Source organism: Gymnoscopelus braueri (assembly GCF_963280865.1).
Source record: "Gymnoscopelus braueri genome assembly, chromosome: 10".
Taxonomy (NCBI): Eukaryota; Metazoa; Chordata; class Actinopteri; order Myctophiformes; family Myctophidae; genus Gymnoscopelus; species Gymnoscopelus braueri.
Genome location: NC_137611.1, coordinates 21,324,145 through 21,339,729, shown reverse-complemented (window position 1 = coordinate 21,339,729; position 15,585 = coordinate 21,324,145). Strand labels below are relative to the sequence as shown.

Below are 15,585 nucleotides of genomic sequence, written 5' to 3'. Positions count from 1 at the left end.
TAACATTTTGAACTTGTGAAATGAGACATTACTGCACAATGACTACTTTTACTTTTGGAACTTTAAGTATATTTTGATGCCGATACTCTTGTACTTTTATTCAAGTACATTTTGAATTCCAGACTACTACTTGTAGTTGTAACAGAGTATTTCTACATTGCAGTATTGATACTTTTACTCAAGTAAAACATGTGAGTATTTATTCCACCAGTGATATATCTATGATAAAAACAAGCAAAAAACACAGCATGGTCCTTTAAGAAGAGGGGAGCCGTCGCTCAATGATTGCGTCACTCGTACGCGCATAACAAAAATGGCAGCCCATGCTAGTGAGCTGGAGATTGCAAAGAAGAACCTAACCGATGCCATAGGAGACAATGTTAAGCAGTAAGTACATCATTGATAATACCTATATATGATTGCTGATGATGGTCTTGACTCGCCATGTATGTTCGTTGCTTGTTCATCCTCTGGAGACCACCTAGCATCATGCTAATGCTAATCATGCATCTGCAGCTTACAACGTCTGCAGCAGCGACTGGCTCATGATAACAGTGGTGCAAGAAGTACTCACATGTTTTACTCGGTAAAAGTATCAATAGAATACTGCAATATAGAAATACTCTTGTTACAGGTAAAAATCCGGAATTCAAAATGTACTTGAGTAAATAAAAGTAGAAAAGTATTGGCATCGAAATGTACCATTTTAAGTACCAAAAGTATAAAGTACTCATTAAGCAGAATGTCACATTTCAAAGACAATCTTTTTAAATTAGCAGATCTTCAAGTCAAGCTCACAATGCATCTACATTGAGCTATAATTTTTTTCAAATGGCCGAAATGTATATAGGGCTGAAGTGGTTAATGTATGTTTTGTAATAATCAAAATATACAAAGTAACTGGTAACTAAAGTTTTCAAATAATTGTAGTGGAGTAAAAGTATAATATTTGCCTTTGAGATGTAGTGGAGCACAGAAATAGCAGATCTACAATTTTTACGAAAGTATACCATTTTTAAATGTGTCAGTAATTTATTTGTATAATTAAGTTATTTGTCATATCTGCCGTGTCATTTGTGATTATGCAAATAAAAAACGAAACAAATTAAAATTGTAATGTTCCAATGTTCAATGCCAAAAACACAATTAAATCATTAATCGCTGTTATTTGTGGCAATTAATCGTCAACTTAAATGTTGTAATCGTGAGCCCTACCCATATGTGTTGTCTACTTTGATTTTCCTTGCAGCTACTGGGCAAACTTGAAACTGTGGTTCAAACAGAAGATCAGTAAGGAAGAGTTTGACATTGAGGCACGTCGCTTGTTGGCACAGGACAATGGTAAGTAGGCACTAACAGACAGACCAACATTTTGTTACAGTGACTAATCTTACTCCCCCAATAACGTTTGTTAAATTATATTATTCTTTTCTTTTCTTAGTTCATATCCACAATGATTTTCTCCTGGCAATTCTCACACGCTGCCAAATCATTGTCTCCACACCAGGTAGGTCATGTTTTCTCAAAGCAACACAATATTATTAATATCAATAATAATATACAGGTATCAGTTGTTAAATTTTACCTCTAGGCTGCAGTGTTGTATTTGTTATCTCTGTACAACATCTTAGCTGGAGTGGTCGTCACCCTTCAGTGTAAATCAGAAGAAAAGTGCTGTAAAAAGTGCTGTAATACACCTAGGAATGAAACAAAAGTTTACAAAAAGTAACATACAGTAACTCGAGGGGACTGGCAGTGTTGGTGATTCACTGCTCAGAAATGTATAACTGTAAAACTACTGAACAACATAAATAGTGTAAGTGTATTTCATTAATGATTTTTTGTTTGTCCTCTAGATGGCGCAGGCTCTTTACCGTGGACACCTGGTTCTGCCTCAAAGCCAGGCAAACCAAAAGGAAAGAAGAAATTCTCTTCTCGACAAAAATTTGATGTAAGTTCTCCTCAATGTTGGGGTAAAGTGTGTCATCTTAAGTAGGGCTCCTGCAACCATCGATTTATGTTCTTGGCAATTATTATATCAATTACTTCAATTAATTGAATAATCAGGAAGCAAAATGTTAAATGTATCAATGAACCACTTAAAGGGATATTTCACTTTCAAATAAAACTAATATTAAAAAAAAACATTAAGTAATGGAAAAATCACAGCCCCCTCACGCAAGGACATTCTAATACGTGAGGTTTATTTTTATATATGTTTTTAATGTTTGTTTTATTTGAAAGTGAATTTTATTTTATACTGCATCAGGCAATGGTGTCGTACATAAATAGTTCAAATAGATGTAAGCTTGTACATCTATTTGAACTATTGTAGAAATTATGTAATTGTTTTTAACGTAAATTGACATGCCCAAATTAGGGATAGATAATAAATATATATATATATATATATATATATATATATATATATATATAATTTTTTTTTTTTTTTTTTAATTATCGATATTTTTTTTGTAAACTGTATAGCAGTGCGCTTCCATCTGGAGACGTGGTTAATTGGTACTGTAAATGTTGATGACATCTTAAAGCTTCAATTTGTAAGTTTCATGTGTGTTGTCTCTCTCCCGACATAAAGAGGTATTTGCAACAGTGCCATCTGCTTCAAATAATAATAATTTACTGACAAGATTGTCAAACAGTACAGTACTGTAGGTGACCTCAATGAAAGCGTAGGGAGACCACCTCCAACCACTGCAAATGTGCTAGTTATATTGTATTAACATATATTCCACCATACAGATTGGTTAAAAAAAACTTATAATTATTTATAAAACAAATCTTGAAAGTGTTTTAAACATTTTGAATAATTTTGCATTTTTTAACAAATCTTCAGATGGGGGGTCCGCTGCCAAATATATATATCAATTTGGGGTCCTTGACATCAAAACGTTTGAGAACTACTGATTTAGAAGGCATTTGTAGAATCGGCCTCAGGTCTTAATGGGTTAATTGGTTAAAGGTGTGCCTATTCCCTGCATGTGCCTATAGCATCGCTTCCAGCCCCAGAACCCCCTGAGCGCCGCCCAGCCCTTCAGCCCGCGGGAGGTTGGTGGCGAGGAGGAGGAGCTGCGTCTCAGCGCCCACACGCTGCTGCTGCCCACGCGGGGCCAGCTGGAGGCCCGCATGATGGTGGCCGCCTTCGAGCTGGGCCTGGATAACGTCACAGAGGACGCCGTCGGCTCCATGGTCCATGCTGTGGAGGTGTGTGTATGCGTGCACAGGTGTCCCTATTGATGGGGTGCAGTGAATAGGGGTGTACCAGTTAATCAAACTAATTGGTTTAATAGATTATTTAAAATTATCTATTTTAATAAAATAGATTTGGGGGAATTATTTTCCCCATTTTAGATTTTTTTTAAACCACTCGTCTGTAGGACTGTAAATTGTGAAAAGCGCAGATCTACAAGCTCGCAACATGTCGCAATGCGCCACGTCGTGAGCTCTTAGATCGGCTATTTTAAGTTGATTCATTAAAAGAAATCTCGATGAATTGATTGACTTGCTAAGAAAGTAATGTTAAACTGTGGTTCATTTATGAGCGGTCGCAAGCTTCTTGTGATGTAAAAATAACACACTTTCAGTGCAGCCTCCGGGTGCTTTGGGAGTCGCACAGATATAAAATGTGGCTGCATGCGGAGTTATGCATGAATGCACCTCCATCGAGGATTGTCTGAACGAATGACCACAAACACTGGTTGAGTTTTATTTTCTTGGGGCTATTTCTCTCACTATAGTCGTATCACCAAAATCCATAATTATCCCATTCCTAGTCGATTTGTCGACATAAGAAATTAAAATAAATGAACAAAATAAACCTGCTTCTCGATTATTCAATTAATCAACCTACGTAAGCAAGATTAAATCTATTATTAGTTCTATATATCGGTTTGGATATGTATTTGTTTAATTTCCCAGCCCTAACGTTTGTAAGGCATACAAACTTTTTACATTTCCGTGAAATTCGCTGTTTAGAATAAGAAATGGATTGCCTGCATGCATGATTTTGCAAATCCAATTTAGAGGGCTACTGAAAGCGAAAGAGTGATGCATGCCTACTCAAAGCGAAAGAGTGTGATGCGGTTGCGGGCCTGTATGTCCGCTCTGAGTAGAAGGCTGCTGGCTACACTGCGTTATTGACATTTTGCTGCCTGTGCCTATTCAAAGTGAAAGACTGATGCGTGTTTGGATGCGTGTAAATTGGCAGAGTCAACTAAGCAGGTCTTGTGGTTTACTTTCAGAATGAGTCATATAGGAGAAAATTAAGCATTGTTAGTGAAGCAGGTAGATGGCTGAAATTGGAGGTTGAAAATGAGGTTAACCACATGAACCCTAGCATCCTGATTCTTAGCATCTATAACCAGTTTGCATGCTTGACTAGTAGCCTTGAAATGAACTGAAGATGGATCTGATGTTGTGGGGAAGATTGCAAGAGATGTTTCTATGTGTGCCACTGTCTGTAGGCTTTGTAAAATGTGTGTGTGTGTGTGTGTGTGGCGCGTGCACTCATGTGTAATTTGCCTGTAATGTGTGTAGTTGGTCTATGTACACTTGCTTGACGCTGAATTGATTTCTTGAGTGTTGCCTAACACTCATCTGCCTTGTTCTGTCTACTTATTAAGTATGACTACGTCAGGTGTGGCTGTTCTTACTTTGATGCTCTGTTATCATTACAGCACCACTTAAAAGATGTCCTGACAGCTGTTGTCATGCGGAGGAAGGCCTACAGGCTACGTGACGGTCACTTCCCGTATGCGTTTGGTAGTGACGTCGCGCCGCAGCCCTATCTGAAGAACAGCCTCGCCGCTTACCAGAGCGTTACAGAATGGTAAGGGCAACGTCACAACTTCCATCTGCTGACTCCTCTCAATGTTAAGTTTGATTCATCTATTAATTCCCAACCCTGTGTCTGTCTGTCTCTCCCGCCCAGCCCGCCTCCAAGCGCTTCTCTTCCTGCTGGCCCTCCACCTCAGGTCTCGCCTGACGAGGCCGAACAGCAAGCCGCTCTCCTATTGGCTTGTTCTGGTGACAGTCTCCCAGCACCACTCCCTCCAATCAACATGTTTGATCTCCTGGAAGCGTTACAGGTGAGGCAAACTTTATTCTTAGTTGAATCTCATTTATTTACATGTTACATATAAAAATGTCCCGCTAGAAATCAAAGTACTGGGACTCTGGGATAGCATAATGGGGGCTTCTCTGAGAGTATTGCTGCCCCAACCTCACAGGGTTGGGGCAGCAAAAGCTCTATCGCCCCAGTTACGGTACTTGGTCCTGGCGACCTCCAGGACGTTGGCGTCACCAGACCTGAGCGAGCGGGAAGGGACATGATAACGTTTGAGGAGGTCAAAGAGGTCAAGTCAATTTTATTTATAAAGCACATTTAAAAACAACCAAAGGCCGACCAAAGTGCTGTACATCAGGGTTAAAAAACACACAAAAATCATCAATACATACACATACAACTGCGAGCAAAAATACACAAAAACTAAACAAGAGGATCAACAATATATACAAAAAAGCAATAATACAAAAGGCATAGCAAAAAGGCAAGTAGCTAAGGGAACATAAAGGAAAATGTGGGAGCACGTAGACGGTGTCCAACAATTTCTCCATGGCAGGGGGTAGTACTTAAAAGGCCTGAGAGAACAGGTGCGTTTTTAATCATCTGTTTTTAAAAATGTCCAACGAGGGTGCAGCCCTGATAGATGGCGGTAGGTTGTTCCATAGTTTTGGGGCAGCAGCCGAAAACGCACGGTCACCTTTTGACCTCAGGCGGGTGTTTGGGACCTTGAGGAGCCCTTGATCCGCTGATCTAAGAGGCCTAATGTTATCAGGGGGAGGAAGCATCAAGCATAAGTAGGGCGGTGCCAACCCCTGGTGGGCTTTATAGGCGAATAATAAAGTGTTGAATTCGACTCTTTATTTGACTGGGAGCCAGTGGAGGGACGCCAGAATGGGAGTGATGTGGTCCCACCTTCTGGTGCCAGTCAAGAGCCTTGCAGCCGCATTATGGACAAGCTGCAGTCTAGAGAGGGAGGTATTTGAAACTCCTGCGTACAGTGAGTTGCAGTAATCTAGGCGGGAGGAGATGAGGGCATGAATTACTTTTTCCAAGTCGGGGGTTGATAAGAAGGTTTTTATTTTACTGATTTGTCTAAGTTGGAAGAAGGCACCTTTAACGACGGCATTGATTTGTTTATCAAATTTGAGGTCCGAGTCCAGGATTACACCCAAGTTTTTGACATGTGGTTTACAGGTCAGTGGGCCAAGGGAGGTGGTGATGATATTTGTTTTGTGAGGGGAGCCAAAGAGAATGATTTCAGTTTTATTGTCGTTGAGCATGAGGAAATTGTCCGACATCCAGGATTTTATGTCTGTGAGGCAGTCTAGCATAGCAGGGGATCCAGTGAATGTGTGTCATTTGGTTTGAGGAGGTAGGGGGGAGCCAGATGGTTCAGTGCCTTGTGGGTGGTGAGCAGTGTTTTGAAATGGATGCTTTGTTTGACTGGGAGCCAGTGAAGTTTGTGGAGGATTGGTGTAATATGGTCTCTCTCAGTTGACCATAAGTACAACACCCTTGTTGAGTTCAATGTCACTTTCCTCTCTTTGCACTGTCGTAAACAGAGCAAAAATAGTAATAAAATAAAATAACCTAAAAATACAATCCTTCCATCATGTGTGTCATTATCCCCACACAGGTTCACCATGACGTGATGCCCTCTCATACCATGTACGCCCTGAACATGGAGCGCATCCTGGCGCGGTTGTGGCACCCCAGCCACGAAGAGTTGGAGCAGGACCACGTGCACCGTCAACGCCTCGCAGCAAAGGATGGCATCCTCGTCAGCTGAGATGTGGTTGTACAGACGAAAGACAGAGCAGGGGTGTGATCGGGAACACAGGAGAACAGAGTGGGACTTTGTATATCTCCTCCAAAAAATAAAACACAATTCCTGAAAACACCACAAAAAACACATCCCCCGATGGACAGACGGATAGAGAATTGTTTGAATATTGAGGGTAAAGACTTTATACCACAGATGGGTAAGAAACTCCAACCACTAACAAAAGTCTGGTAAATGTTGTCTCTGGCTGGTAGGTTTGTCTACTCTACCAGATACACTGCCTGGTAGCCAACCACATATTGGCAGCTATGTTGTATTCTGAAAATACAGTTGGTTGGCAAAATAATGAAAGTTGGTCGATGAATTTTGGGATATCCAAGTCTCTGTGGTCCTAGTTGGACTCTGTTAGTTTGAAGGTGTCTTTGAAGTGGTATAAGAGGTTGCAATTCTACCTACAATCCTTATACCCTATTTATACTTGGTTGAACGCTGCGTCACGCACCTGAAATAGCCAATCTACAAGCTCCCAACATCTTGCATTGTGACGCGTTGTGAACTTGTAGATCAGCTATTTTCGATTCCATGTCGATTATAAAGTTGGAAATCTAAATTGTGTTTGTGACCGGCATAATAAAAAAATAAAGCTTGAAAGGAGCAGCATTTCTGCTACGTTATCCAATGTTATCACCTGACCAAAATGTTTACACATTTCTTAAAACATTGCAAAGTGAAACACCAGTGTTTCATCAGGTTTGTTAGACATGGCTCAGTCAAGCATGACTTGTCCTCCTAGGTTCTCCTCTTGTGAAGGCTCTGATGAAATCATACGCTGCTGTCTGTGTAGCGTGGAATTGTGATGGTGACGTTTCCTACTCCAGCGATAGCTTTGACCTGCTGTGTCTGTGTAGTTTGACAACATTCTGGATGTCATCTCAAAGTTCTCCAAGGTCATATTTCTCAGCATACCTTTGCTCTACTGTGTTCAGAGAAAACAATAAGTACACAGTGATAATATCGTCACCAACTAAATGGTCCAATATACCTGTAGTTTCACATAAAGCCAGCTTCATGCCAGTCTCAACAATCAATTTTAGAAATGGTATCAGGATTAAGGCTGGCATATTTAAGCAAGTGAAGCGGCATCATTGATGATGTGGATGAAATTGACATTAAATGTTGTTTTTATTGTCTTGTTTAATGCACATGATGCATGTTCAACTTAAACTGAGCAACGCATCGGGTGCACCTAAACCATACCAGTGTATATAGACTGTTTGTACCCTACTGTCTTTTTTTCTTACAAAACGTTAAATATCATTAAAAAAATCTTTATTGTATTATTTTACTTCCATGATTGTTCTGTGTTGTACCGTACTTTACCAGATAACAAAATGTATCTTTGCTATTGAAGTGTTGAGTTCACTTAGTTATCACTTAGCATTATTTTCTAACATATGGCAATAGCAGATGTACTACTCCTGTACATCTACTGTACTGCTTAGGCAATGGCACATATTAGATAATTTTCATGTTCAGAGTTGAGGGTTCCTCAAGGAATCACTGCTATGTGTCTTTAAACTGCTTTAGCGGGTTGCAGTATTTTAGGCACACCCACCCTTCATGGGACGTAACGCCCCTTGAGAGCGCTCTTGCCATATATGGGCTCGCTAGCTGCTTATTTCCGACACCTTGCTGTCCAATCAGAGCGCAGTCCCCAACCATTACACTATACTGGAGTGACTCATTGTCCCGCCCGCCCCCAATGGCTCGTAACAACAAACACTGAATGTACTGTACTCCCTTCTTTAATTATTACTTAAGCCCTGAAATGTTGTCTTATCAAATAGAGACAAGTACTCGCATGTATATATGTCCAACGTTTTTATTTTATCATATGTACAATTCTGAAGTGCTCAAAAAAGACGTAAAAATCGTATTACAAAGTATTATTTCAAGGTCTAACATATGTTACACCTATATATCACAAAAACAAAACATTGCATCATCAATGTAAAGGGTTAATTAACAAGTAAGGCTGTTCTGTCTGTCAGTTATAAAGCAACACACCTTCCTATGAGTCAGTCAGTGTCCTTGCGTAAAAGGTGTGAAGCATTGCTTATTCATTTATTGTTGTTTATTGATACTCTGTACAAATGGTCGCTGCTGGTGAGAAAACACAGTGCTAGACTCGAGTCTATTTACATAATAACTTGCTGCTCTGGGACAGTGTGGAAGAGACTCGCTGTGCAAGTCTTGTTGCTACACTGTCACACACTGGCCCACAAAGTTTCTTTGTCGCCGGTTCTTCTGGTCCCCAACACGTACTGAAATGTCTCATGTTTACTGCCATTTGCACACACTTGTAACACCGAGCGAGGGTGGTGTACAAACGGAACCGAATGGATTAGGTTCCATAATGCAGTGGTTCTCAAACTGTGGGTCGGGACCCCCAGGGGGGTCTCCACATGCTTTTGGGGGGGTCCCCAAATGCCTTAACTCCTACAATTCCAAGTGCTTACCAGGGTGGGGTGGGGGTCCCCATGCAGTTCAAATATGATTCTTTTGGGGGGTCACTCACGGCCTGAAAGGGTTGGGAACCACTGCCATATAATAGAACCGAATCCATTCGGCTCCATTCGTACACCCTCAGAGTTAAATTGAACTGTGTGTATGTTGGCAGCTCAGTTCAGTAGGCCTGGAGCTGCTGCGTCAGAATGAGCTGGCAGCCACTGTTCACATGGTCCATGACCTTCTGCTTGAGCAGGGCCAGCTCGTCCCGCAGGACGTTGGCGGAGGAAACCAGCTCCGTGTGCGTGGTCTTCAAGTTCTTGACCCTGTCCTCCAGGCGAGAGATCCTCTCCAGCTTCCTCTTGCGGCACTTGGACGCGGCCACCCGGTTCCTCATGCGCTTCCTCTCCGCCTTGATGTGCTCCTGCCTCTCCATGTCGATGGGGGACAGCGGCGGCGTGTCGCCGAGCATCTCGGGCACAATCTGGGGCTCCTCTTTGAACGCGTGATGATGGTGATGGTGATGATGGTGCCGCGGAGGGCCGCGCTGCTGTGCTGCCGCTACGGCCAGCAGGGGGTCCATGATGTGGCTCAGGCTCTGCTGCTGGGACGGGACGCCCGTCCCGGCGCTGGGGTAACTTGTGTTTGAGTGCCTCTCGGCGCCGGTAGGTGCCGACGCAGAGCTGCTGTTGCTGTTGACGGCCCGGTTGAAAGTGGAAGTGCCCAAGTTAGTGTATTCCGGTGGCTCTGCGCGCACAGTGCAGCTGTAGGGTGGTATGCCGTCTTCGGACACACTAGACGCGGGGGCCATGTCGTCGTCGTCGTCGTCGTCGCCACCGCCGCTGCCGCTGGTTGGGGGCGCCGCCGCGTCTGCGCCCTGTGCGTCAGAGCTGACACCGGGGGGCATCGGCATGTGCTGCTGGTAGTGGAGCTCCGCCAGCGCCCGCACGAAGCCCTCGGCGAAGCCCTCCTGCTCGTCCGTGATGTTATTTCGACAGAAGAACTGGGACCCAGGGCCCGGGGTGGGGGTCGTCAGGCCGTTGCACGACGCGATGATGAGCCGCTCCAGTTCGGGCGAGGCCAGCTTCAGCAAGCCCACGTCCGGAGACGTCAGGATGTCGATGGCCTTGGAGCGCAGATGGGGTCTGAAGTGCTTCGGGTCGTTTAGGTTCAGTGTCATGGTCTGCTTGAGGGTCTTCATGTTGAATCCGTACCCTCCCATGATTCCGTCGCGCTGAGAACTAGTATTGGAGCCGTTGACAGATTCGTCATAGAACGTCGCTTCCATCTTTGTCGGCATAAAAATGTCCTTTATTATCTCGAGGGAAGGCTTTCGTTCAAAAGTCCACGCATTAAAATATTCTCAGAGATACAGATTAGTGTCCAGTAACCGCTTTTGGGTAGAGTCCACCTATTGTTGAAGTTCAACTCGGTTGGCAACTTTCTGTGTCCCAGGAAACTTTTCTTTTTGTGTATAAAAGAGTGACCATCGACAAAAAAAAAAGTTCCACAATCGATTGCCGTCAGTGTAACAATTAAAATATCTATTCGTATATGTTTTTTTCATCTAATAAGTGTAGCCAGCGCCTAGGCGGTATGGTGTAGGGCTACTTTCGATCACTTCCAACGTGGAGTCGAACTTTATCCACTTCTAAGCTGCAGCTCCACTGAAAATAACAATGATGTCATTTCTACGGCTCCTCATTGGTCCAAGATGACTTGCTGGGCGGTGCATTCCGTAATGACATGCACGTTGCTCCGACAACCAGACAAAACCCCGCCTCCCGCGATGCTTTATGGGATTAGGTAATGCATAAAGCGGAGCGGTGTACTCTGGGATTACGTAGTGTTTTTGAATATTTAGTTACCCGCTCAATTATGATACCAGCCTAGAGCACACTGTCCAAAATGGTCTGTTTAATGTCCATTTTATTCTAATGTTGAATCCCTCTCTCTCCCTCTGTGCCTGTGTGCTGTGTCAGAGGGTGACTAAAGTCTGAGATCATTCAGATCAATATACAATATAAAAAAGGTAGGGTGTTTATCTACCCAAAATAAGTCTTATTTTAATAGTAAAAGATATACCCAAAGACTGAAGAATCATATATATATATATATATATATATATATATATATATATATATATATATATATATATATATATATATATATATATATATATACACACACATAGTATAGTATTGTATATATATACATAGTATATATATTTATATATTTATATAAATATATATTTATTTTATAATTATTATTTAAAAAAAAAATATTGGCTACCTTGTTTGTTTTGTAAACATAAAGGTCATGTTAAGGAGTTTCAAGTCGTTGGTCTTCCCTGTTCAGCAATCCTTTACTCAAATTGACCATGTTTTGTCTATGCAGGGCATATTAACCTATTTTTTTTGTAGGGGGGGGGGCATAATCTTCTATTGTTTAACAGTGTTCATTTTGTTTCACCTTAGGGCCCTCGATGGTTGATGTAAGACAGCACTACAGTGGCTCAAGAGGCTCTGAGCAGCCATTGTCCTCTCCACCACTGGTACACTGTAGTCCGGTCTGTCTGTCTGGCCTCCCCCTTTGTATTATTCAACACGTTCTCTTCAAACCAACTATAAATAAGTTAACAGAGCACAGCTCCAGACAGAGTGGTGGCTGGCTGCTTGAGGTCAGCTCATGCAGTGGTTGTGAGATGACATACTTGTCTTTGCATCGCAGGAGCAGCAGCAAGTAGTAGAATTTCAGTGGTTGCATGTTTCGGAACGTTTCCTGTCCTCCAACAAAGCGATACAACCCCCTTCCCCTCCACGCGCACGCACGCACGCATGCACGCACGCACACACGCACACGCACACACACACACACACACACACACACACACACACACACACACACACACACACACACACACACACACACACACGCACAAACACTCAGCTCGTGGTTGTGATTCTTTGCAGAGGGTATTCTGCACTTTTCCCTCAGCATTTATTTAAAAATATATATTGTTAAAAAATCAACTGTGACAAAATCTCTCAATTCAAAATGCTTTTCTGTTGCAAGAAGAGAATGCTTACATTGTCAAGGCAAAATACACAAAATGATTGATCAAGTAGACATCAAATTAATGGTTGACAAAAAATATATAATATGATACAAAAACACAGGTTTTATAGTTTGATGCTGAACAAGTTATTCACTATATCATTTGTTAGTGAAAGTGCTGCTAAAATGCAGTATTACTTATTGTTGAATTCTCTCCCAATAAAAAGGAGTTTTGTTGGAGTAGTTCAGTAATAAGAACCTGACTAGGGCCTTTTATTTCTGTGTGGAGTTTGCATGTTCTCCTCACGTTCATGTGGTTTCCTTCCCACAACAAAAGACCTGCATATTAGGAACATGGGGGAAAAAAATAAAAAAATGAAAATGCTTGAAACATAGTATTAGGGACGCCAATGTTAATGTGGTTACTTTTGTGGTTAATTTAGTTATAATAGCTGGCTGAGGTGACCTATAATCTCTGCATGCAGTGCTGTTCTTTGAGGATATTCTTGCAGAATTCAACATGCAGGGCTTCCCCAATGGCCCCCACAACTCTCTGCCCTATAATAGGTTCCATATACCCAAGTTGTTTTTGTTATTGTAGTTGTTTTGTGGCACTCAGTTTACACACACACACACACACACACACACACACACACACACACACACACACACACACACACACACACACACACACACACACACACACACACACACACACACACACACACACACACACACACACACACACACACACACACACACACACACTCAAAGGACTTGATTGATTGATTGATTGATGTACTTTATTTAGTAAGGCATGAGAACAACAGTACATGGAAGTACACATTCACAATACAAGGTCTACTAAACTGGAAGACTCATTAAGCACTGAATCATGATGGACCACAATGGAAATAAGCTCTTGAGCTTTACTATATCTTATCATTTTGACAGATATACAAATATGTTTTATCCATATGCATTAAAGATTCTGAGCCAGGGTTTAATTCTCTCTTTCTGTCTCCCTCTCTTTCCACCTCCCTCCCTCTCTGCAGTACACCTGTGTTTATAACCATGGAGTTTCCCATCAAACTACCGCTGACCTCAGCCGCGCTTCCTGTTCTTCTGTCCGCGCTTCCCCTGTGCTGGCCCGATGGGTCACCTTTCGATAACACTGTCTTCCTCCATCCAAGCACTCAGCCAGCTGTTTCCATTGCAGGCAGTGTTCTAATCAAGACTTGGCTCTGCCCGCTTCGCAACAGGCCTGTCTTTGTTGCACAGGGGTGGGACCGGTGATCGTGGAAACACACCCATCCATGAGAGCAAAAATATGGAGAGAAAGAGAGACATGTTCCATGTGTTGAGTTGTCAACAGAGTGTTGTTTAGATGAGACCCAGCGTGGAATGAGAGATTCTCTTTTTCACTTGCTGCTCTGTGTCTGTTTGCCCGACTGCCACACCCTCTCCTGCTTGTTCTTATGTCTCTCTTCCTACTTTTCTCTCTCTTCCACCCTGTCACAACAAACAAAGCGAAAGAGAGTGCGGTGTGTGTGTGTGTGTGTGTGTGTGTGTGTGTGTGTGTGTGTGTGTGTGTGTGTGTGTGTGTGTGTGTGTGTGTGTGTGTGTGTGTGTGTGTGTGTGTGTGTGTGTGTGTGTGAGAGAGAGAGAGAGAGGAGATGATATTTCAAACATTGTCCTCTCCTCTCAGTGTTTGTGAAGAACCATCTGTTTATCTTCCTGTTCAGCTGCTTAGGTTTGTTATTCATCCTTAGCCCAAACAATGTCAATTGCTTTGCATTTTCCTTTGGACAGCTGTTTGTGTTTTCTAAGAAATGAAAACAGAAGAATAGGTGACAAGAATATGTGTAGACTATACAGTTGGTGATTATTATTATATCTTTGATGGCATGTTGAGTTGTCTTGGGGAAAGGGCCTTTTGGCATTAAAGCCTTCTTGCATAACTTTGATAGATAATGATTCTTAGATACGATATACATGATAGATGTTCATGTGGTTTAGCTTTTTGTGGTATTATTTTTAGCATTATGAAACATCCTCACTATTCCTTCCACACACTGATCTGGCTGGTCTCACACAAGGTTGTTCCTTTTGCAGTTTCTTGCTAGGTTATAAGAAAAATCCTTATTTATTATTTTGTATTTGTCAGTTGTCACACCTTTATGTGCTTGCATTAAGCACAGTATAGTACTACAGTATATTGCACTACTTGTGTTAATAAAACATAGCTTCATATCTCATTCAAGGCAAGGCAAATGTATAGGCCTAGTAGGCTACATTTCAACAATAAAGAACACATAAGAAGACATTGCAGTACAATTAAAACTTAAATAAAAGTTTATGAGAAAATAGAAATTAAGAATAAGCTATTGCTATTTTGACCTTATATTATAGGCTGCCCTGGGCTGGCGCTGCGATAGAAAACCATCAGCAGTGGTGGCAAGTAACTAAGTACATTTACTCAAGTACTGTACTTAAGTACAATGTTGAGGTTATTTTACTTTACTGCAGTATTTCCAATTTTTTGTACTTTTACTTCTACTCCACTACATCTCAGAGACAAATATTGTACTTTTACTCCAATACAATTATTTGACAACTTAATAATTTTGATTATTTATAAAACATACATTAACCACTTCAGCCCTATTCAAACTTTGGCTATTTGAAAATAGCAGATCTACAAGCTATTTTCAGCTATTTTCAAAAGATTTTTAATACATTTTAGACATAATGATAAGTTGTACTTTTACTTTTGGTGCTTTAGGTACAGTGTTGGGCAAGTTACTTTATTTTAGTAATATATTACTATTACTTATTACCTTCATTTTAAAGTAATACATTTCGTTACATATTACTGTCTGAGCACAGTAATATATTAATATTACATATTACTTTTTAGTTACTTTTTTTTTAAAAAGCTAAAATTGAACAATTAAATAATCTAGATTTTGTATTATTATTAGCCCACAAATTATTGTTGGGACACAGAGATGGCAGATGGGCAGGCATTTAAATTATAAGATAGGATTATGAATTACATGAATGAATCAATTTGACTATACCTTCTATAATGTAGCCTATAATGGACATGACAAGACACAAGCCTCTTTCTATACCTTTTTTTTTATTAAAG

General features: G+C 41.3%; 2 protein-coding genes across 2 annotated transcripts; one reads left to right on the top strand and one right to left on the bottom strand.

Moving 5' to 3' along the window:
• Positions 1–299: 299 nt before the first annotated feature.
• Positions 300–8,193, top strand: tada1 (transcriptional adaptor 1). The gene is made up of 8 exons (XM_080440371.1): positions 300–387; positions 1,250–1,341; positions 1,442–1,507; positions 1,857–1,951; positions 3,010–3,222; positions 4,695–4,846; positions 4,949–5,105; positions 6,720–8,193. Exons 1-8 carry the CDS (start codon positions 314–316, stop codon positions 6,870–6,872), a joined length of 1,002 nt encoding a protein of 333 aa, XP_080296497.1. The 5' UTR covers positions 300–313; the 3' UTR covers positions 6,873–8,193.
• Positions 8,194–8,742: 549 nt separating this feature from the next.
• On the bottom strand, positions 8,743–11,008 carry LOC308093230 (transcription factor Jun-like). The gene has a single exon (XM_080439488.1). It carries the CDS (start codon positions 10,672–10,674, stop codon positions 9,553–9,555), a length of 1,122 nt encoding a protein of 373 aa, XP_080295614.1. The 5' UTR covers positions 10,675–11,008; the 3' UTR covers positions 8,743–9,552.
• Positions 11,009–15,585: the final 4,577 nt, after the last annotated feature.

What these genes read in the sequence shown, in the direction of transcription:
- tada1 (XM_080440371.1), top strand. Translation starts at nt 314, where the DNA reads ATGGCAGCCCATGCTAGTGAGCTGGAGATTGCAAAGAAGAACCTAACC. An exon ending in ATAGGAGACAATGTTAAGCA is followed by an intron (nt 388 to 1,249) that starts GTAAGTACATCA and finishes TTTTCCTTGCAG; the next exon opens with CTACTGGGCAAACTTGAAAC. An exon ending in AATCATTGTCTCCACACCAG is followed by an intron (nt 1,508 to 1,856) that starts GTAGGTCATGTT and finishes TTTGTCCTCTAG; the next exon opens with ATGGCGCAGGCTCTTTACCG.
- LOC308093230 (XM_080439488.1), bottom strand. Translation starts at nt 10,674, where the DNA reads ATGCCGACAAAGATGGAAGCGACGTTCTATGACGAATCTGTCAACGGC.